General features: G+C 44.5%; 1 protein-coding gene across 4 annotated transcripts in view; it reads right to left on the reverse strand.

Annotated features, from left to right (window-relative positions):
* The window catches only part of PHAF1 (phagosome assembly factor 1), a 34,663-nt gene extending 17,453 nt beyond the window's left edge, over positions 1-17,210 (reverse strand). For 2 of the 4 annotated variants that reach the window (XM_053987403.1, XM_053987401.1), the window contains exons 1-5: positions 17,018-17,208; positions 12,222-12,304; positions 8,341-8,424; positions 3,681-3,724; positions 3,309-3,388 (exon numbers count right to left, since the gene is read on the reverse strand). In XM_053987403.1, coding sequence (XP_053843378.1) covers positions 3,309-3,388; positions 3,681-3,724; positions 8,341-8,424; positions 12,222-12,304; positions 17,018-17,081 — 355 coding nt within the window. In that variant the 5' untranslated portion in view covers positions 17,082-17,208. Of the gene's footprint in view, positions 1-3,308; positions 3,389-3,680; positions 3,725-8,340; positions 8,425-12,221; positions 12,305-17,017 lie in introns of all 4 variants that reach the window. The other 2 variants (XM_053987402.1, XM_053987404.1) reach the window with 2 other exon arrangements.
* Between the last annotated feature and the right edge of the window lie 6,465 nt (positions 17,211-23,675).

Raw genomic sequence — 23,675 nt, forward strand, 5'->3', positions numbered from 1 at the left:
CTTCCAAAAGTTATCATTTGCCTTTTCTACAGAATGTGCTGGCTAAGAGTCTTTTCCACGCTTGTCACTGAAAGGAAAACGTGTGGAGAGAGGGAAATGTTTTGATCGGCAGGAAAATTATACAAATCTCTCTCATGTGATAAATTATGATACATCTTTTCCAAAGCCCACAGCCAGCTGGAGAACTATTTTTCCCCCAGTCATGCCAAGTGTGATATCTGATTATACAAATTGCATCAGTTCCCATCCCCTGCAATGTTTGTTGATGCTTAGGTTTAAAGGGCAAGGAATTTTTTTATTCTTGGGAAGTTCTCTCACAAGAACTAGATAAAACCATAGATCTATAAAACCATAGATCACAACCACATGACTGAACAAGTTAAGGATTTTTTGTATTATTATTTTTAAAAAATTTTAATCACATAGGTACCCTGCTAATTCCATTCAAAATTGCTGATAGAAGCAAAAAAGATTCCTTATTTGCTGCTGCACTCTAGGTGGGGGAAAGGGAGGAGGTTTGTCTTCCAGGAAGGCAGCAGAGTGTGACCAGCTGGGAAATATTTCTGTAGAGCTGACAGGACAAAGCCACCAACACCAGTAAGGCTGCAAAATGGACACAGCTTTAGTAAAAGCAGAGGCAGATCCAAAAGTCAATTCTTACTGGTATCAAGCACAAGACTTTTTTGGCACCTTAGGGGAAGGTGAAGTCCAAGAGTTAGAGAGCCAGAACACAGCAGCCCCCTCCATCCTTGCAAGGCCACTGTGGGAAGGAGGACTTTTTCTTCTACCTTATGACTTGAGTTCAACCCCACAGCCCTGATCCTTGCTGAATGGTACTTTGGCACAAAGCCACATCCATGAGGACTCGGGACAGGATATGGTTTCAATAGAGGTACTGGCAAAAGCTAGCCCTTCCCAGGAGGAGGTCAGGTCAGAATCATGGAAATGTGGGATAAAAATCTTGGCTTTGATGAAGCTGTTGACCTCCAAAGTGGTTGTATTTCAATAAGCCCCATGACAAAGGTACTGCAATGTTTCAAACTAACATTAGCCAAAAGTAATGAAGCTGATTGACTTTTCTGATGACTCTTCTTTTTTAAAACCACTGATTTGGCAAAACCAAAAATGCTCAGTGAAGGTCAGTTTCAACACAAAACTGTTGCTAACCTTTTGAAATTTATTTTGAAACTAGCACTGTATCCTGTTGCAGGAAAGTTCTGCTGCAACCACCTTGGTTATAAGTGAAAAACAACATTTTGAGTGAAATTCTAGTGCAGGTTAGTTAACAGAGGTAAAAAAACAAAATGTGTTTGAAGTGCTTGCATTGGGGGTTTGGAGGAGTATTAGCACAGAGAAGTAAAGGGAAGAAGTAAAGTTATGTTCCTTTCATTCATGAAAGCTAGCATTTGGTGCTTTGATCACATTAAGAGGAAGGTTTCTCCTCCCACCCCAGTTCCAATTTTTGTGGGACATGAAAACACCATCACCCTCCCCCCCCCATGCTGAAAACCATTCTGTTTCTTCACCTTTTCTGTTTCAGAAAACACTAAGGAAAAAAAGAGTTATCAAAAACTTATGTTGGATAATACAGTTCAAACTGTTTGTGACAGGAAAGTAGGCTATTAATGGTAGAAGTATTTCTCCAATGAGGAAACTTGAATAAGCAAATGGACTAGTGAAATGGTAATAGAGGCCAGCATTTTAATAAATATATTTTCTTATTTACATGTCACTAGATGAAAAGATGTCATGAAAAACTATCACCAGATGAAGCAAGTGTGCAAGTCTTTTTAATTGAATATGACAGATGCACAAGATCTGCAAATTCAGCACAAGGACACGTGGTGCCAAACTATGCTTTTAAGTGCTTGTGTATGATTTTATGCAGTAATAAAATATGCTATCACTACCACAGGCGATGCTTATGTCTAGATATGTACTTCTACAGTTCATAATGCCACAATTTTGGAAGTGCTCCACTTCTACATATTTGCAAATAAACCATCATCACAGAACAAATAAAAATGATAAGCCACGCAGGACATGGAACCACTTTTACACTTCTTTATTTCTACAGTTTCTTGTACATACCATTTCCATAATAGATCTAACCATAGATTTCAGAGCTTCTGTCTAAGAGGAACTGTTAATGTCAGGACCAAAATTTAGAAATGTTAATTCTGGTCCTTGGAGTATTACAGCTAGAAATGTTCCAAGCTTCATTTATCTCAATCTGATATTCATCTACTACTGCAGGCTTTTATGCAATAATACTGTTCTACCCACATGACCCTCCCCAGTTAATAAATCCCATTCTGTAATGTGCAAGAGATTGTCTGCAGAGAGCAGAGACAAAGGCTGGATCTGCAATCACCATCCATCACAAAGAACATTCGCCTGTTTGGGATCAGCCTGACTACTGCAAATGGACTGGCTTAAGCTAAAAATAGAAAATGAGGCTCTGAAAATGGTATCTTGACTATATGGAGGTAAAGTTCTTCCTTGTTGTGCCAGTTTGCGGCTCCATTTCTTGAAAGTTCCCGGCCAGTTTAATTATAAAGTTCAAAAGTTTCTCCACCGGCTTATTTTCATAGCCTAACAACCCCCTGAAATACACTCTTCGTTTTCCTACATAAACAAGGAGCTTAAAGATAGTCTTTTTTCCTGCTGCAGAGATGGTGAACAGCCAAGTGGCTGTGCAAGAGTCAGAGTGGGTTCAGCCAGCTTAAACAAACTTGTCCTGCTTCTGCTCATGCTGCACGTAGACTGGCTGCACACCTCCCCAGTGCCCCCAGTAGAGGAGGGGGCCCAGGGAGGTGTAAGCTCATGTTTGCTCCTGCCTAGAAGGGGTATTACCACATTCACAGAGCATGGAGACTGAGCAAACAGCCCTGGCTGACACTGCACAGAGAGCAGCTCAAATGTCTGTGCCCATGGTATACACAATCCCTAAGGATGCTTGAGAGCTGACCATGCATAAGGACATGTAACAACAACAGCATCAACAACAAAGATCACAGTTTTTTGGTACTGGCAGTTCAAAACAGATCATTAATGACATCTGAATAAACCACTCTGTGCCAGTGACTCTCTGCCTCACCATTTCACTTTCAAAAAGAGTCACAAGTGCACTGACAATACATTTTACATGATTTCCCAGCTGTAAGAATATGACCATTCTGGAACACAGCTCCAGATCATATGACAACAGAACTGCCTACACATTGCTCTAGGCAGACACACTGGAAAGGTTTCCTAGAAAGAAGTCTGTCAGGCTAGGTGTGCTTCTCAGAAATTTTTTGGCTTACCTCCTGGATGTGTTGCTCCAAATGACTGATCAATTTGTTCTATGGTTGGAGCAATTGCCTGAGAGTTAAAATGGACACCACTGAAAAAGAAAACAAAATTAATCTGCCTGAAGGAAACCAAACAGATGCTACAAACATTTAGTAATGGCAATACCACATCTAAATTGTAAGAAGTCTCCAAGACTGAAGAGTAAACCGGTAATTAACTGAGTGCCATGTTCAAGAAAGGATGATTATGCACACTCCTTTATGACAGTTATTTTTGATTTTTAAAATGAATAATTGAAAAAAAATAATTCGGGATTTTAAAAAAATGAGTAAAACCAGCCGCTCTAAGCAAGAGGAAATCATGGGAGGCCTTAAACTACTTACCAATATTTTAACTTCACCTTAGTCAAGTCATAAACTTCAATCACCTAAAACACAGGAAACAGAAACATTGCCATAGTTCAGACACTTGCAAATCATTACAGAGGTAAATCCTTGTCAAAAGGCAAGACTAACTAGTGCTGCTTGCTCCCCTTCTTACAGAACTCTGCCAAGATAAACCACAGTGTCAGAGATCAAGCTTCAAAAACTGACTCAACAAGTGCACATCAGAAATAAGGACTGAACAACTCTGGGCTCAGGAGAGAACCCCTATATTCCATGTGTATCAGTACTGCCTGCAGGAAGAAATACTATCACTGACACATCAGCATCTTGATTTCTACAAAGTTTACTCAAGCAAATTCAAAGGAAAGCAACAGCAAGGATTAGCTAATTAGGGAATCCTCTGATGAATGTCAATGGGTCATTCCTTGGGTTGCTCCTATTACCCTGAAGAATGCCTGTGCAGGGCACAAAGTCCTTACACTGACTGCACTGCTGTAACTTTCCAGCTCTTCTAAAGTAAAAGATGAACACAGCAAGGCTTAGCAGTAATATCCCATTTCAATTATACTTAAGACATCTTGCAACCTCGCCAAGCATTACAGAAGATAATCAGAAGAACAGCCCATGAGGAATCAGGGCAAGCAGTAATATCCAGTTCTGATATTCAGTAAATGCTTTAAACCTTACTGAATATTCCAAGGAGATTTCCTCTCTGCAGAAAACATTAGATACGGATCCTTTGTTCTGAATACATTACTGCAAACATGCATCTGAGCCTGATGTCATATGATTTTCATGACTGCCACTGTATTTTGAGGCTATACTGGGCTTTAAGCAGATGAATTTTGGCAAGTAGCCATGGAAAAACACAAGCTGCTTCCACCTTACATACGTGTTCCTGTGACAGCAGGAAAAGAAAACACATACAGCTCATAACTGCCGTAAAGCAAAGGTAAACCACGTTTTTTGTTTTGTATAATCCCCCAACAAATCATTGGCACATTCTGGCAGGACGCACTCTTCAGCAAGAGAATAAAGCAGAATTTCCCAGGGAGCTTGCTACCAAGTGTGGCTTTAAAACCTAAAAATATCACCAGCTGAGAAGGAAGTCTTGGTTTTGGGAGATGCCCAGCAAATAACCCTAAATAAAACAACTTGCCATGTTTAAACCACTACCTCTATATATATATTTAGAAAAAAAAATAACATTTAATGGCATTTCAAAATATAAGCAACAAGTACAGCACAAAGCAAGTAACAAATTAACATTTTGGCAGAACTAACAAGACAACAAACATTCTTCTTCTTAATAAAATACACTTGGAATTATGCTTTTTGGAAAAACTTAGTTATCTAGTATTTTAATTCAAGTGCAGTTGACATGTCCAGATTTTCTTTACTGTTAAAGCCTATTAAAAAACAAAGGCTACTTTTATGAAAAGTTAGGACTGATTTTACTTTTTTTTTTGTGCTCTTGCACATCTTTTCCCTCCACAAATTTTTTTCTGAAAACAGAGAGAACCAGCCCCACCCCAGATCTTGTTTTGCAGCCACTGCTGTGTGCACTGGGCACCCTCCTGAAGTTCTACCAAGACTGCATGGTGCAAGACAAAAGGATGAGCTGAACCACCAGGAGCAGTGCACAAAGAATTGCAGTGGCACAAATGTGGTTCCCCCCAAGAGAAACACCCTGACAGCAGCCAACAGTCCTCTTCCCAAGACTCAGACCAACTCAGGTCAACATTTCTTTTCACCAACAGCAGAGGAATAAATGAGTAAAACTTAGCAAAAATTAATGGTAGTCAAAGGATCTCATAAGTCATGAATGTCATAATGAAGAACAGGCCAGAGCACTTGAGAAAAAATTATTTTCTAAATTACAGCAGCCACACTGACAAAAGGATCAGTGTGATTCTATGTGCAAAGAACAAACTGAGAAGACCAAGGACTGTTCAGTGATGGGTTTACTACAAAGTCAGAAGACAGTTGCTGTAAATGAGTAAAAGCAGATGTTTCCTCACACTCACTGTGAGTGTGAGGAACTCACTATGAAGACTTACAAAAATGTTCAGATGTCTATTACCAGCAATAACAGTCCAATGCTATGAAAGCCAACTCTTCCTCCACCTCAAAGGGAGGACACAAGAGAGACCTTAATGCTAAAATTGCTTTCAGGACCTGGTCCTGGATCTACCAATTCACATCAGCAACATCTCCTGCAATGTTTTGGCTACTGAAGGCGAGTCTTTCCCCCTTCTCCCTGAAAAAAGGGAGGAAACTTCTTAAGAATATTGCTGACTTTATTCCTGCACCAGCTTCCTTGGAATTGCCAAGATACTCCATCTTAGTACCCTGTATTTCAATCTCTTTCACAGACAAATTTATTAGCAAGTGTGCATCTAAAAAAAAAAAAACACACACACACACAAAGAATAAAGGCCTCCTGATTTTTCCAGTTTTGCTGCTGCTGAGCAACACTGAAAACACAGTCACCATCCTAAAAACAGGCATTACTTACTTTACACCTACTGTGTCTTTTAACAAGTGCTGTTGCTCACTTCTGAACTGATCCCATTGGATTTCTTGTAGAAAGCTTTCTGAACACTTTTACAAGTATAAGTTTTCATAGCACTGTATGCATTTACACAGCTTGACTATTCATAGTTCAAACAAACAGAAGTATCACTAGACCACTGAACCACAACAAAACAGAAGAGATTGTTTCTCCTGTATTATTTTTATTTTTGAAACAAACCTAGAAATACATACCAGAAGAGTTTGGGCTTTCTATTTTTTCTTTAAAATTAGTTTTTAAGTACAGAAAAGCAAGGAGAAAAAAAAAAAGGCAAGAAATCCAGAAAGGCAAGAAAAGCTCTTGCTTGGTTCTTAGCCCACTGGGTGCAATAAAATCAGACCCTCCAAAACTGGAGATGAAGAGACATGGTATACATTACTTACAGCACCTCAAAAACACTACAGGATTGCAACATCCCCCAAAAAAAGCCAGTCAGCAAGCCATGTACTTGAAATGATAATGCCCACTTTGAATTCAGTCTCCTGCAGAATTACATCTAGTTAGAAAGATTTCATACAGCTGACAAAGAATTTTCAAGATATGCTTTTAAAAATTGTGAATCCACATACACACTCTGAATAAGCAAATTCAAAACCTTGTTAAAAACAAGAATACCATTACTATAAAATTACTTCATGAGCAGAAATTACCATAAGGCAATTACAAACAGAGATCTGGGAGGAAAAGTGCTCAGTTGTCCCTTAGCTGAGCTCAATTTGAACTGAAAATTTTCTTCAAAATGTGTATTTTTATAATATAAACATTTTTAGAAAAATACAAGCATACCATGGTGTTACAGCCTATTCTTAGAGAAATAATCTCGGTTGCTGATCAATCATTTCATATATACACAAAGAGCTTGAGTTTCAGCTGACAGCACGTGCTTCTCTCCTACATTAATTTTTGGGATAAAGCAATGGCTGAACTTTGGAGAGTGGTATTTTTCTGCTGGTTTTATTTTAGATGTGAGTAAAGGGCAGAGGGCTCAACCTAGCACTGCTCCAAACCCTGCAATATGGATGGAGCACCATATTCCAGACTTACCTAAACCGTAAGCATTCAATTTTTTAATATCACACTTAACTCCACACTTCTGCTTTCACATGTCAAGCAGCACAGCCGTTAGAGCAGCTCATTCTCACCCAATTAACCAAATCAACACCTAAACCCTTCTGTCACAGAGAAATTTACACCTGCCAGGTGAGAATCAGTGACAACTGTTCAGCACAGCTGGTCTGGCTGAAAGGACCACTCTGAATAACTAAGGAGTTACACAGATATTTTAAAGGCTTCACTTAAGAGGTTTTCAAAATTTTCTACCCATGTAGTCATACCTCTACAGTCCCACAGTTGCCCACTTTATATGGATAAAAAACACCACTTCCATTACAGATACTTTGTAAGGATAAATGGCGTGAGAAGGCAGTGACCAGCCTGCCTTGTATTTTGCATCTTAACTACACTAATCATCCTTGAGAGATGCACATCAACTCTTGGTAACCTAAAAGCACAAAAGTAGAACTGAAGACACCAATTGCAACAATCAAAACTCATCCAGAACAAACTGAAGTGAGTGCAGGAGCCAGCTGCTCACCAGAGGCATGGATGTGGCTTTCTGGGGGGAATCACACGCTCACAGCCACACATGTACTCTGCAAAGCTAGCTTAAATGAAAACTATGAATAGGAGGAAGTTTAACTTCATAAATAAAATGGCAGCCCAGATAAAGGAACAACCTGGGCAGAAAACAACACTGTCTGGTTTGCAATAATGATGTTCTGATTTCAAACCCAAGGCTTAGCTTTAGTAAGGGCCTTGTGCACTTTCTGTGCCACTTGAGACAAGATGAGTGAGACCACACTGCACCATCATGTGGCACTTGTACATCCCCAAAGCACAGGTAAGGTGTCTTACTTCCATAAACAAAGATTTAAATCCCAAACTGAAAACTCGTAATCACATGAGAGCACTCTATGTAAGACAAATTAAATGTCTACAGGAGCCACTTATGCTCTGTTAAGTGTCAAGACATCCCAGGGTTTTGGTGTGCATTGTCTGTTTGCAGGAGGGGCGTTTTATTACCTTAAGTCTCTGATTGAAAGCATCAAACAGCAGTTTGATTCCATCCTGAGTCAGGTTAAGGATGAGGTCATGGCTAAGAGGTGACTGTAAAACAAAGAAAAAAGCTGTTAGGCTTTTAATTTCAAGACTTCTTTGTTAAGATATACATCACTGTAAAAGTATAAATTGGTTACTTTCGAAAAAAAAAACTGCCTCAGAAAGCAATGACTTGTTCAATTAATAAGCATAACTAAAATACATTTGGCCAAACCCCTCAAACCCTTCAGTTTCCTTAAGAAACAGAAATGCCTGTATAATATCTGTGTCCTGCAAAAACTTCTGAGAGTACTTTGTCCATTACTGTAAGTGGAGGAAAAAACAAAAAGAAAACTCAAAACAATATAACCCCCAACCACATTAAAAAAAAAGCAAAACAAAAAAAAAAAACCCACCTTGAAAATTAACATTCCCAGTTTAGCATCAGAGACATCATCAAGGGACGGCCTCTGTTGCATTCTTGGTGCATAAAAATACCAAGTCTCACATGAGAACCAGGCCTGTGCTTGACAAAGAGATGGCTTTCCACTTCAAAAATCAAACTGTCACAGTCTTTTTTAGGCCTCAAAAGGAAGGCTTCAGACTCTCATGTTGTGAATTTAGGTTTCCTTAGTTACTGTGAATCATAACAACTAAAGGCTTAATTTGCAGTCTGCTGGAGTCAATAGGAGACATTCCTGGTGTCTGTATAGGCTCTACACCCTCTCAGTCTGCTGGGCCACTGGGAAAGCTGCTCCCTGCTCTACCAGTGCAATCCACACAGACACAGTCACTTGGCCCCAGTTCAGCTTTTTGATCATGTACCATCTAAAGCACATTTGCTTCAAAATGCTCTATCTCCCACAGCTGTCTCATCAGAGGAGAAAAAAGGTTGAATGGCAGGCAGGCAGCAAGATTCATGCCCTAGAACTGCACCAGGCAGTTTCCTAGCAAAAGACAGAATGGGGATGGACAACTGGGGCAAATAAAGGCTTCTAAGTGGACAGCCACACATACAGCCCTTTCATGAATTAAGCATAAGCTATCTTACTTTGCTCTACTGAGAGGAGCTCTGGGGTTTGACTGTCAAAAGCCCAATTCTCATCCTCAATTTTCTCACATCACACTGTCTTCTAGCCTTGATACTTTCTGAGCATCTCCATGTGCATGTCCCACCCCTTCCCAAACCATATAGCCAAGTAATCAGGTCCTAGTCTTCACATCACCAAGTTAAAACAAGCCATGGGGCTTTCCACCCCCTGTGACACAGGTTTCCTGCTCCTCTGGATCACTGCGGTCACTTTTCCTGAAGTTGGTCTAGTTGGAGCCCATCTTTCCTGAACACCAGTGATCTGCTGTGTCAACTCTGTTCTAAATGAGACTTTCACAACATTTCACACAATGCCATCAACTGATGGCACCTCACTCTTGCTGACAAACTTTTATGGCTCTGTGTAGAACTGGAGCAGCATTGCAACAGAACTACAATCTTGAGATAAAAAGGCCTAATGTTGATCATGACAGTCATTTTCTAATCCCTTATAAATCTAATTTAGAAAGGCTACAGAGAGAGCAAAAAAGCCTTGTAATCTGGCATTCAAATACACCAGCTGCGTTGTTCCGCTATGGGATATTATCTGCATTTCATTGGTTTCTCAATAGTTTTCATAAGGTTATTCCAAAATTAACGAGAACATTAAAAGTACTTTTGAGTGGATGGAAAAAAACCCCTAAACATCTGAGGAAAAGCTTGATAATTAGCACAGCAAATAGCTTCTGTTCTATGCTGGCATATTTTCTAATACATGGAAAGATTCAAGGGCACAAATTTAGTTCATGTGACTTTTAATACACAAAACAGAACCTCAAATATGAAAGATGATGTCAAGAAGCAACAGGAGAGCTATTCCTGAAGGAAGCACCACAGATCTGCAGTTATATTGCTAATCTACACAAAGATACATCAAAAACTTATCACTGAACAATCCCATCAACCACAACCCACAGGAAAAAGCTCAGGAAAACAAAGGCAAATTAGTACCCCACTTAAACTGACCAAAAATGAGTTAATTTTTTTTTTATTCACAGAAAAGGATTCATCAAGCTTTTTTGGCACAGTTTGGGCATCCCATTTATGTCAAGTTAAAGAGAGCACCATGGGCAGATCTAATTGCATTTAATTGCCATATAAATTTTTGAAAGGAAATACTCACTGCTGGAGTTCCAGGATCAGAAATTCAAATTTAGAGACGCAACAGCTTTAAATAACATTTGATCACAGTGCTCAAAGGCATTCTTTTACAAGGCAAAGAAGAAAAATATGAAGGCTGTTCAGGTACAGTTTTTCTAGATAAAAGTTGTGCAAGGCAAAGTTAATTTAAAGCTTTGAATCTTCTAAGAACTGAGCTCTTTGTGCTCAGCTGCTAATGAAATGCATGACACTCTGCACAAGGGTGAGGACAGAGCCAGACAGTCAAATGCAGGCCCTGAGTGGTATGTGAAAAAAAATATCAGCACTGAATTGCAGTAATATACAGGGGAAAAAAAAAATCATCAGAACTATTCCAGAAAGATGGGAAGAACTATTTTGTTAGACTATGCAGGTACTAAAACATCTTTACATTTATTACATTTTGGGAAAAAAAAAACCCAAACCACTAAATCTGCCCTCTGCAGCCAGAACAGAAGCTTACTGTACACAAGCAAGAACAATGTAACTTTCCAAGAGGTGTAAAAAACCAAAGAGTGATACACCTCTGCTTACTAGCACTGAACTAATACCTTCCATGATTCTACAATCTGAGTGGAACAGGAATCTCATCCTTTATCTAAACAACTCTAGAAAAAAATCAATTGCACTGTGGTAAAAAAAACTAAAACCCTCCAAAGAACACAAAAAACAAGGAATGTGTTCACTGCCAGACAGATGCTCCCATGCATTAATCACAAGGAGTCAGATTTGCAATTCAGTCATCAGAAAACTCATAAATCCACATAAAGGGAAAAAAAAAAAAAAAAAGTAATTCATTTAATAACATGAAATACGTATCCAGCACTGAACACCAGAGTCAAGGTTGTTCTTAGCCATTCAGTACTCACTGCAAATGCACAAGGCCTGAATCCTTATTTTGAAACAAACTAACATTGTACAGACTCTGCCTTTTTCCTGATGCAAAGAGCTGTAATTTGCAACATATGAATATCATCTTCTTATTAAAGGGCATTGCACATAAAACATCTGGAGAGTCCTTTGAGACATCTGAGACTCCTTTGTCCCCTTACACTTTCATCAGAGTAACACATTTTACTTGATCTAGCAGAAGGGTTTTACTTCTAGTCCCCTTTTTGATGGAAGTCAAACATATCAGGAACTTAATGCTCATTATGAAGAATGATTAAGACATTTATAGCTGGCTTAAATCACTGCACCTACTTTCTGCAGACAAATTTGCAGATGCAGAGAAAAGGTGCAGAAGTGGCTCATCACCACTGGACCAAACACAAAAGCAGAAAGTAATGATTGATTCAGTTCTTTAAACTGCAGCACCACTTCACAATGATAAAGTAAATAGACTAGAATTAAATTGTCCAGCTAATTACATAACATTTCACTTCTTAAAGGAAAAACAATGGCACTCCTCCACTGCATATACAAAACTGACAGTTGTTAAATCACTGTACTGCTATGCTGAGGATTATTACATCTGACAAGACACTTATAAAAGCTGCAACTCTCACGTGATGGCAATAATTTGGTGTAGATCAATTTCAAATAGCCCCACAACTCTCACAGTATGTCCATGAGCACAAAGCATGTTTTCATTCACCAAGAGGTGCCTTTCCAGGCCAGCCCATGCCCTGCTCACCTGCTCGCTGTAGAGAACCTGGACGTTTTTGATAATGCGACAGTGTTTCTGAAGAATTGCTACAGCCTGAGCCAACGGCATTCCTGGAAATAAAAACAGGTATTTCTTCAGTGCAGAAACCAGTTAACAAAGATTTTTAACAGCAAGGTTACATGAGGTAACCAAACCACCATCAGCAAACACTGAGTTACAACAGAAAGGTATGTGGTCAACAAACAAGCTGACTTGACTCATGGTATCAGCACAGACCTGGTGTTTGGAAACAGAACAGTCATTGTTTACCTACCAATTGTTAGGCATATAGGAAAAAAGTATCTCTAGACACAAAATTAAACAGCAAAGTTCAAGCAGAAAAAGCAAAGAGCTTGCCACAACCTGTGCAAAAAAAATTTCTTCTTTTTGGGGTCATCAGTCCAATAACTGATAAAATAGCCCATACCAAACTCCACTAGAGCTGGCTAGGGCACTCCCATACACATTCAATAGGCCCCTGAAACACCTTTTATTACACACTTTATTAACCTTGATGGAGCACTGGGTATTCATACCAGACACATACAAATACTAGCACAGAGCAATGATTCTTCTCAAACCTAAGAGGCCACATGAGCTGCTGATATGGCTCTACTTGTGTCAAGGAGGAAACTTTATCTTCTCAGTTTACAGACAGGATATACATACTAAAAATTTGGTTCAATTGAGGCAATACACTTCGAGTCACTCAGCCTCTCACAGTTTCAAGGGCTTTTTTTTCTTTCCTTAGTGTATATCTTTACAATTACATCTTTTTGAAAGCAGAATGTAACAGGTGAGTCTGCAGAAAAAATAGCATCACACCACCTCATCATTTATCACACTAAAAACCTCTGTTGCCTTTCCAAATGAAATGTGATTACATTCCTGGATTCAAAGCAGGCATTTATAAAGCAAGGTTATGAGCTCATAATTGTGAAGTTTTATTTTCCTACTAACTGCTGCAACCCAATTTAGATTAGTTATCTAACATTTTATTTCCATTCCTTGCCCTGTCCTTTTCTATTTCTAGTTTTTATATGTTCAGAAAGTTGGTCTGATAAGGCATAATTTACCTCAGAACCTACCTTTATTACATTCAAAACTTTTAGTTACTTGCTACACCAATCAAACTCAGATAATATGTCATGTTTTAAAGCACCTTTTAAACACTATCCACAGGATCAAAGTGAGAAAAGTCTCTCTCTCTTTCCATAGATATATATTTATAACATACACATCTAGCTCACCATGGGTACTGCTTTAAAGTAATAATGGCATAACACTGAAAAAACAAACCCCAAAAATATAATTCTCATTGTTGTGTCCATGTATTGCAGCTTTGCTGAAATGATGAAATCAAGTTTTGGTAGAAGAGATGTACAGATTAGAACTATAGTGATTCAATTTGCAAATACCATATACAAACCTGTCTGCAAAACTGGTTTGCACCTTAGCGCATAATCTTGGGGACAATTTGGTTTGCAGCTAGAAATTATACATCAGTAGATGATATTAAGTAAAAAAAGAGTTATTTTAATAACGGTAATGAAATTAAAATGCAGAGCCACACAATAAAGCAGCACTGTTTCCTATTATCTAGGAAATAGCAGTTACTTTGTAGTCTAGGCAGCAGAGTTTGAAGTTGACAGTTACTATGTATTAGATAATATTTTCAAAATGGAATAGAAACATGAATAGCAGCAAGAAGCTAAGATCAAAGATGCTGCTGTAAAAGTTCCACATTTCTCAACCTAGCAAAAAGTATGAATCCAGAAAAAAAAGTAAGGTTGACTGAAGAGTACAAATCCCATGTTCTAAGTCAGTATTCATAAAAGACCTGCAGAGCTAAGCCCATGGGTTCAGTTAAAAAATAAACCTGTGGCACAGGCTGAAGCGCAGCCAGCACAGCTGACAGGACCCATAGGCCAATGGTGCCAGCAGCCTGTGAGGATTCACTCAAAAAGCACCTGGCTCCAGAAGTGCAGAAACACCGAGTCCGACGTAAACTGATGCAATGCTGGGCTGCTAAGTGTGCAAACAGATGGCTCATGTGACTCTCTTACTCACAGCTTTCTCAGGCTGCAAGCAAATGGACATGGACTGGCTTGGTTCAGTTTTCAGTCACTGAGAATCAAACAGATTTGGCCATGCAGCTGCTTAGCAGAGCTACAGTGAGCAACCCAAGTTCTCCAGGAACAGTTTACAGGACCCAAAATGTGTTGAACAGCCAGTACCCTCCCTTTGCCTCCATTTGCTTCTAGAAAGTCAAAGGAGGAATAAAAAAATGGGTTATTTTTCTCCAGTGTTCTCACACACAACATCCCCTTTTTCCTCAACATTCGTCAGCCTTTGCAGTCAAAGAGGAAAACAAAGAATTCTTTTTCCCTTGCTCATCAGTCAGGAGGAATGGGGAAGCAAACATGGTTTCCAGCACATCAGACAGCCAACCAAACTGAGCCATGGCAGTAATGCCCACAAAGACCAGTGCTAGGGTTCCTCTGCCACAGACCTTTCCCTCTTCTAAATGCTGGGGTGATACAAGCAGCACAAGACAGTTCTCTCACATACACTGGTCAGGAACATCATGGCTTGAAGCATCAGCCTATGCTAAGACTGTAGGGCCTGAAGGGATGGGGACAGAGAAGTGAATAAAAATTAGGAGAAAAATACAAGAAAATCTATGATGAATCATAACGCATTAAATAAAGATACGTGAAACTCAGTGGGAAAAAGAAAGTATAAAGCCCAAGAGAAATGCAAGTATGCCTTAGAAATTATACATCTCAAACAGGAATAATATAGCTGTAGGCACTACAGAGTAAGTATTTAATTGTTCTCCTTTAAAACAGCAGGAACGCAGCCCAAGAGGTGCAGTGGCACAGGTATCTAGCTCAGTCTCGGGTAAATTTTTTATGCTCTAGTCACATAGTGAGTCAACACTGGAGCCAGAAACAGAATCCAAAAAGTCATGTACAAAATTTTCCTGGCATTTCCCCTCAGTCATCTCCATTGTGGGCACAGTACTGGAAGCCAGAGTCAGCAGCAGTTCAGGAATACTGCCATTAGTTCTGCTAAGAGCAGAGCTAAACAAATAATGAGTAGAACAGCGCTGGCAGGGAGAGCCCCATTTACACCAGCACTACCACAGCTCTGTCAGCAGGGACAATCTTCACACACCATCGCTGGTGCAGGACAAAGTCAAGTATCCTAATACCTAGTCAGCCTCCTGCTCTGCACCAGCAGGTCATGCTAATTATATATTAGACACATCACGTGGTGGCTATGTTTACTGCAAGAAATACAGCTGAGTTTCCTCCCTCTCACATCTTTGCATGTGCGTGTGCGTGCACATACACAGAGACACTGGGAAACTTTAACCATGAGACTGCTTTAACAGGCTTTCCTTGGGAACAGGAAAAACATTTTCTCTTTCCTTTGCTTGTTTTGATACAGAGAATGGAGGGGAGCTGGTACTCTGTATTTATGAAGACAGTCAGGGTATGCAGCTGGAGGTTGCTTTTCCCCAGGTAACACAGGCACTAAAGGATGGCAGAAGGTCACACAAAGCTGAGAGCACAGAACGTTTAGGGTACAAGGAGTTCACCAAGATTTCCAGGGTGGGACCTGAGGTGCTATAATTAGCCTCCAAAAGCCACTGAGCCCTGTCGGTAACCATCAAGTTGTACTTGACTGAAGTCACAGCAGCACAGACAGCCCTTTGTGTTTGATGGGTTTCATACAAATAACCCCAAGGCAGAGCACAGCACCACTCCTTAGGTCCAACCCAGGTCAGGGCAACTGTGTAACAGTGTCTTTAGGAACAGTCTGTCCCCTCGCTGTCACAGGTGACAAGAGCAGCAGCCCGAGTGTAACTCCAGCTCAGGCAGACACACACAGAGGGTGACACACAGTTTACATCTACCAAATTCCCATCACCATTAACTTCACACAGAGCCGCAGCAATGACAGAAAACAGAAATAAGAGAGACCAACACTGACATGTCACACAGCCACTCAGAAAAGTGACATCGACAGTACCTTCTGAGAGTTTTAACAACTACCAATATCTGCTTGAAAACACAGGTCACATCATCTCATTTCAACTGCTCATTTAAGTGTCCTGCCTGACACTGGCACCAGCCAAATTTGCATCAGCTGGGGAAAGTTCTTTCTCATCACAGTAACTGGAGCAATAACTGGTAGGGAAGGACTACTCAGCACGATGAAAAAATATAAATGATTGGGAGGAAAAAAACACTTGTTATCCAACCCTGAGAAAATATCTCCAAAGTTTACTTTCTCCACTATTTCGCAACCCAACAGCGACACAAAGAAATTGTGAAACTCGACTCATGTTTATGAAGGGTTTGTACAGAAAAGCACAGCAGTTGTAGCAAGTATCAGCGCACAGTTGAAGCTGCCAGTATCACCTGACACATATTCAGGTGACAATCAGCACATTCATGCTTCCTCTTTTCGGAGTTATTTAAAAGAATGACGAGTCTTACACGGCAAGACAAAAGAAAGCAAACGAGCGCATGAAAGCACACAACCAGATAAACAAAGCACAAGTCGACACGCAAAAGCTAAAGGTGAAACTATGAACTACAAGGAAATCCTTAAAGCTCGTCCTTTAGTATTTTTAGCGACAGCGAAAGGCGAGCTTTGGCTCTCGCTCCCTTTCTCTCTCCAACTCCCCGAGAGCGCTGGGAGAGCCCTTCTGGACGCCGGATGCCGAGGGGACCCGCTCAGCCCAGGGCCGGGGGAAGGAGCGCACTTACCTAAGGTGAACTCCCATTGCTCGTTCCCCAGAGAGCGCTCGGGCACCACCTCCAGATCTAGCATTGGCTCAGGTAGCGCGGAGGCCGCGGGCTGGCACGGCGGTCACCGGGTCGCTGCGCCGGACCCTGCGGAGGGACGCGGGAGGGAAGCGGGAGGGAAGCTCGCGGCCCGAGCCCGGCCCCGCCACCGCCCCCTGAGGGGACTCGCCGCCCCCAGCCCCCGGGGGCAGCGCCGGCTCACCGCGCCGGGCTGCCGCGGGGGGGAAGGCGCGGGCTCCGCCGCTGCGGCCGCCGGCCGCGCCGCCCCTCCCCGCCCCGCGGCCCCGCCGCCCGCGCCCCCCGCCCCGCCCGGTCGCGGAGCGCGGGCGGCGCGGCCCCGGCGGGGCGGGGGAGCGGCCGCGGCCCCGCCGCTCGTCCCGGCCCGGCCTGAGGGGCCGGGGGGGCTCCGACCCCCCCCGCGCCGCGGGGCCGCGACTCACCTCACTTGCGGCTGCTGAAAAACTGCTTTGCAGCTGTCGTCAGGCGCGCCCGCGCCGGGGCGGGGCGAGGGCGGGGCAGGGGGTGCGCCCCGCCCCCCGGCCGTGGGCGAGGGGGGAAGGCGTCGGCTTGGAGAGCGGGAAGCGCGGGTTCGAGTCCCGCCCCGGCAGGCGGGGTTCGGACCTGCAGCAGCAGCCCCGGCTACACCGGACACGATAACCTCGGATCCAAAACGGAATAACCAACCCCAACCACTACCCAGGGCCGTCCCGTTTTTCCAGTTGAAAGGCCAGAGTGGAGGCAAGAAGAGTTGGGGAGAAATTAGTCAGTGGCACGAGCAAAGTTACTGAAATGAGCCTGAGAGTGACTCACTAAGGAAGAAAGGATTAACGAGGTCATTGGCTTTGCAGTGTTGTCTGAGCAAACAAGGGTAGTGCCACCCAAGAGTGCTGACCCCTGGAAAGCCCACATTTCCCTTGGGATGGGGCTCAGCACCTGCTTTGGTTACACCCAAAGCCCCCAGGTGCCAGAAACATCCACAGAGCTGAGGAGGAAACTGACCTCTCCCAGTGTGCCGGGATGTGCCACCACCTGGGACAACCCACATCAGACCAGCCCTCGTTTTTATGGTGGAAACTTGATCCAAGATGAAAGGCATCAGGTCAAGCATTGCCCAAATAAGCAGAGAACTAAAAGAGAAAAACCAAGGATATGGACCCGTGCCACACTCACACAAAGTGACAGCTCTTCTGGAGTAGGGCAGCACGAGTGATGGAAATTCAAGAGGGTGCAGAGGGTGTGGAAGCAGCTGTAACTCCTTCTGCTGGCAGGTTGAGGCTCTGGGGGGAGCAGAAAGTGAGGGGAGATGCATTTATTCCATATTTATTTGAGGATGGTAGAAAAACATCTCCTTAGGTGATACCCATCTTCTGTCCCCTCTCCTCTGCTGCGTCTGCTGCTCAGTCCTAGCCTGACCCCCCACCCCATCCCTGTGCCCACCATGTCCCAGCAAGGTCTGCAGCAGGGCAGCTCTGTCACATGGACTGTCCCACAGCAGGACAGAAAACACCAGTAAAGCACACCCTTCAGGCAGCCCAACAGGAATCTGAGGGCTGCATATTAAAAAAAAAAAAAAAAAAAAAAAAAGCCAAATATAATTTCAGCTAGGTTTGCACTGCGGCTCCTTCCCATGGGCAGAGCAAGCCATGGCTGGCAGGGGGGATCAAAGCATTGAAAAGAAACCCCAGCCATGTTTGGGAGCAGGACCTTGGCCAGGCTCTGCTCTGAACACCACATTTCTCAGCATCTCTCTTCAGGTCACAGAGCTGTCAAAGCAGGTGAGATTTTAATGTATATGGAGTGGAGCAAGCCCCAGGGAAATTAGTTTTCCCTTGAAGTCAGCTGCATGTTGCTCTACTTATTATTCATGCCTTGTTTGCCTTTTTTTTTTTTTTTTTTTTTTTTTCAATCCAGGCATGGTGACATCTTAATGTGCTGAAAAGCACAGAGGTGCTGCCAATGTTTCCCCTTCACTCCAGCCCTCTGACACATTTTTATTGGGTCAAAACCAGAAATTAGCCTTTCCTCTCCTGGGAGCAGGGCTAATCCTTATGAGCCACTTGCTTCTCTCCAGCTCACTGTAGATGTATGAAATATATATATATATATATATATTTGTATATATACAGTATTTGTGTGTTTTTATATGTAAGTTCATAATGTGACACCCATAAGGAATGTACTTGAGAGAATAAATATGTAGCTGGAAACTTTGATTCTTGTATTCATTTAACAGGATACAAAGCACAGCACCTACTTTAAAGCAGGTCCATGGCAAGTGCAGCTCTCAGGTTGAGGTGCTGGTGGAAAATAGGTGGCTGCAGATCAGCTGGGCTTTGCAGAAACCCTTCTCCACCTCATTCCTGTGTTTGGTGATGCCCTTTGAATGCCCAGTGCTGCAGATTGGGGGATGCAACAGTCTGGGCTTTCATTCAAAAAGATTCAGCATCCTTTGTAGGACAGTATCACAAGTACAAGGTGAATTCACCAAGGAGAAGAAAGGCCAAATACAATGGCAGAAAAAAAAGAAATTATTTCTGAATGTGCCTCTCCACTGCCACTCGTTTTCACACATCAACCCAAACCCCAGGATAAGTGGAGAAGGGATGGCCACTGCCAGATCTGGGCTTTGTCCTTCAAAACATTCACCAATGCATTAACAAGGGGCTGCCACCTCCTCCCCGAGCTTCAAACACAGCCCTGACATTACTGGGAGGGCAGAGCCTGGGCAGGAAAGGGCAGTGGCACCCTGCAGGGCTGGGTGTTTTCTGGTGAAGTGCAGTGATCCCCAGGGTGAGGAGGGAGGTCCCAGGCAGGAGCTCAGCCCAACAAAAAATCCCAGCTGGCTGAAAATCCAGGCACGGCTGAGATGGAGCAGCTCCTTGCACCCATGCCCACCATGGAGCCAAAGCCCTCCCCCTTCTCTGGGTGCAGAACTCCCCCATGCACCTAAGGCATCCTCCCTAGGTTCCCAGAGCAGCTGGTTTCCTTTCAGATCACATTCTTCATTCTGTCAGCCAAGACAAGTAAAGAAGAAACCATATCCCGAGTCACAGAAGGCAGAAAACCCAGCCCAGGCTGTTTGCATGGCTGCTGTCTGCTTGTACCAAAGGAGAGCAGTTCCAGGGCTGCTTTTGAGCCCCTGGCTCCAATGGCTTCAATGGTGCTTTGCAGAGGTGATGACCAACTCCAGAGAGAAGCTGGGAACCCCCAGGGTCAGCCCCATCCCCACTGAGCACTGGCTTGCTCCTGTCTCCTGCAGAACCTCTCCCACCTGCAAATCCAGCTGCAAACTGGGTTAGGTAAGTTGGGGTTTTTTACACAGCTGAGCCAGCAGTTATGAAAATTCTCATCATGAAAATTCCCAGATCCCCCAACACCTCTTCTCGCCCAAGCCCAGCAGGCACCGCGAGCTGCTCATGGGGATGTTTTCCCCCTTGGACACAGGGGTCAGGATCAGCCAGTATCCACAGAGGTGTTGGGATGGAGGTTCTTTGTGTGTCTCCACCACAAAACCAGACTGCCAAAGGTCCCAACTGGGGACCAACATGGGCAGCAGAAATCAAATCCCCCAGAGTGACTGGGGGAGCCACCCAGACTCCCCAGTGACTCCAGACAGGGTGGCACTTTTGAGGCAGATTGGACAAAGCATCATCATTTTGGCAACTGCTTGTGACAGGCAAAACTTAAATTTTAGAAGGATAAAATTACCCTTCTTACTCTCCAGATTATGGAGCACTTCTTGAAAAATTCGGCCCCAGGGCTCAGGAAGCAATGCACAGCTTTCTGAAAATCATAATCAATTTTTAAAGGCTGGCTCTGTTGTTAATGTTTCTGACTGAATGAATGGCAATGGGTGCATCCATCGGAGATGCTTCTACCAAAGCCTTGCGATGCCATCACATTTTGGGGTGAGATCAGCAGCTATAGGGGATTAATGGATTTTTACTGATTTTTTCTAAAATTTTTCAGAATTTTTTAACTTTTTTTTTTTTTTTTTTTTTTTAATTCTACACGTCTGTGGGGAGATGTTGGCTGAGAAGAGCTGGGATTTTCAACCCAGCCGGTTAGAAGAAAGCAGATAATTGCAGAAGTCACCAGGAGGGACAAAAACTCCCCCAAGCCAGCAGGCGTGGGATGCAGCCGTGCGCAGAGCGGAGGAGAGCTGCCCTCTCCCGATCGGATTCAAGAGCAGCACACATCAGGTCTGTAAGGAAATCTGCCCCGTGGCTGCTCGTAAAAACGGGTTGGAAGCAGATCCCAGCCTTGGCAGCTCTGATTCAGTTGGAGGAAAGATATTTGCTGTAAAGCTCTGAAGTTGCTCTGAGTTTTTGGAGGTGCATCTCCTGCTGCGAGGCTCTGGGTTGGCACTTGGGAGTGGATCCAAACAGGGATGTCAGCTCCAAGAGAGAACCTTGCACTCTCCGAAGCGGGGATTATCCCACCTCTTCAGGGGGATTTATCCCACAGCCAAGGGTTTCGGGTTCCAGCGGAGTGCCCCATCAGTGCCAGGCTGGGGTCTCCGGGCGGGCAGGGGCTGCTGGCAGCACCGAGCCCGGACGTTCCCCAGGAGACCCCTGGCTCCGTTCTTCCCTGCCTCAGCGCTTTTCCCCTCCTCGCGTGCGCTGAGCATGCCCTGCCCTGCCCTGCCCTGCCCTGCCCTGCCCTGCCCTGCCCTGCCCTGCCCTGCCCTGCCGGGATGGTTTTCAGTCGCCCTGACACCCTCTGGAGCGGCGGCCAAGGTTAACACGGGCGGGATCAGCGCCCAGCGTGCTGCGGGGAGCTGCCCCGCTGCCGTGCACCCGAGGGCTGCTGGGGGAGAAGTGCCTTTTCCTACCGGGCACACCGAACTTCCAGCCTGTCCTGAGCCTGGTCCGGAGCCTCCCTGGGCTGCGGTTCACCTGCGCCAGGGCAGCATCCTCCTCCCTGTTGGGTGTGCTGGGCTGGCAGCTGTGCAGCACATCCACAAATCAAATAAAGATTTTGGAGGTGATTCTGTGTTTGGCCAGGGTTAGGGAGGTGATATGTGCCTGGCACGGGCTGTGAGGGCTACAGTTTGTCCTCAACCAGGACCACGGTGGTCACCAGCATCACTTCTCACATCCCAGATTTGGGCTTCTGGCAGCTGCAAAAGCTCTCCTGAATTTTTGCACCATGCTTGGTGTCTGGAGATGGGCAGAAACGGGAGGGTCCCAGCGCTCACCCGAGGGTGCTGATGAGATAAGGTACTTGAAACACTGACCAGGCAGAGGCACAGCCGGCACAGCCCCTGCCCCACCACACAGGGCTTTTCACAGAGCTGGGGCGAGGGCCGGTGGATGGGCATGGAGCATTCCCGAGAAAGAAAGGGAGCTGCTGTACAAGCTGGCCACGGAGGGGCTGTTCACCACAAGGCAGCGGCTCCCCTGCATCGCCCCAGGGCAGCGCCTCCCGCCCGGCACACTTTATGCGCATTTCACAGAACTCCAGATATATTTCAAAAGTTCTGATTCGTGCAGGGCTAGATCTAAACTGGCTTCGGCTTCATTAGAAACAGATGCGCTGGTTTCTCTTTCTGCCAGGCGTGGGCAGGGTGCGAAGCCCAGCTCACCGCGGTGCCGGGCAGGGAGCCGGGGTGCGGCAGGACCGGGGCAGCGGCACAGGGGATGTCACCCGCTCCTTCCCGGGCCGCTCAGCACGGAGCCAGCGGCGTCAGCAGCTGCTGCGAGGGACCATCCGTCCTTCCAGGAGCCACTGGCCACTGCATCGGGCCTTCGGCTGCCGCCCAGCCGGGCACCTGGGGTTTTAATCATGTGTTGAAAACTGGTGGGAAAATTTACCCTGGGGAAAAGTGATTCTGTTAAAAAGGTAAAAGATGGATTTGGGGAATTCTACAGAATTCCCAAACCCCTTATTGCAAGGGTTTATGGACCCAGGAGTGCTGCACATGTGGCAGGGCTTTTACCTGGGCTCAGTTTTACCTCCAGATATGTTTCCAAAAGCGATGTTTGAATGTCACAGCTGATGAAGCGAAAGGGCCATGGGGCATGGTATGAGACAGAGGGAGGGGGGTCAGCCCCCTACACCAGCCTGCTCCAGCCCTGGTGCTTGGGGTTTCATCATTTAAAAGAAGATGAGTCAGAGCTGCAGGGGCGCTCTCAGAGCCCCTGAAGATCTCTGCCCATTTTGTCACTGAATTCTGGCGAACGAGCAGCGAGGGTGTGACTTGGATCTCACTCATGGGCTGTGGTAGATAGAACCAACAACAGAGACGCTCCCTGAACCTCCTCCCAGTGCAGTGCCCCGTGGTCCCGCTGGCACATCCTGCCCCGGAGGCAGAGGTCTGGATGTGGAGAGGGTTTGAAGGAGCTGGTGATGAGGCACCTTGTTGGGGTTGGTGGTTTCAGAAAGTCACGCGGCCAACGGGACCACCAGCACCGGGTCCCGGCAGTCATACACCAGATGTGCTCTGCAGAGCAGAACTGAAAGCAGAACCAAAAAGAGGATCTGTCCTCTCATCTCTGTGGGAGCATCCGCCAAGCGGCTCTGGGCCGGGGCTGTCGCTGCCAAGGAAGTGTTTGGGGGTTCCTCAGCAGCAGTTCTGACCTGAGCACAAGGCAATCACCGGGCAGCTCAGGGACAG

Source organism: Vidua macroura, chromosome 11 (assembly GCF_024509145.1).
Source record: "Vidua macroura isolate BioBank_ID:100142 chromosome 11, ASM2450914v1, whole genome shotgun sequence".
Classification (NCBI taxonomy): Eukaryota; Metazoa; Chordata; class Aves; order Passeriformes; family Viduidae; genus Vidua; species Vidua macroura.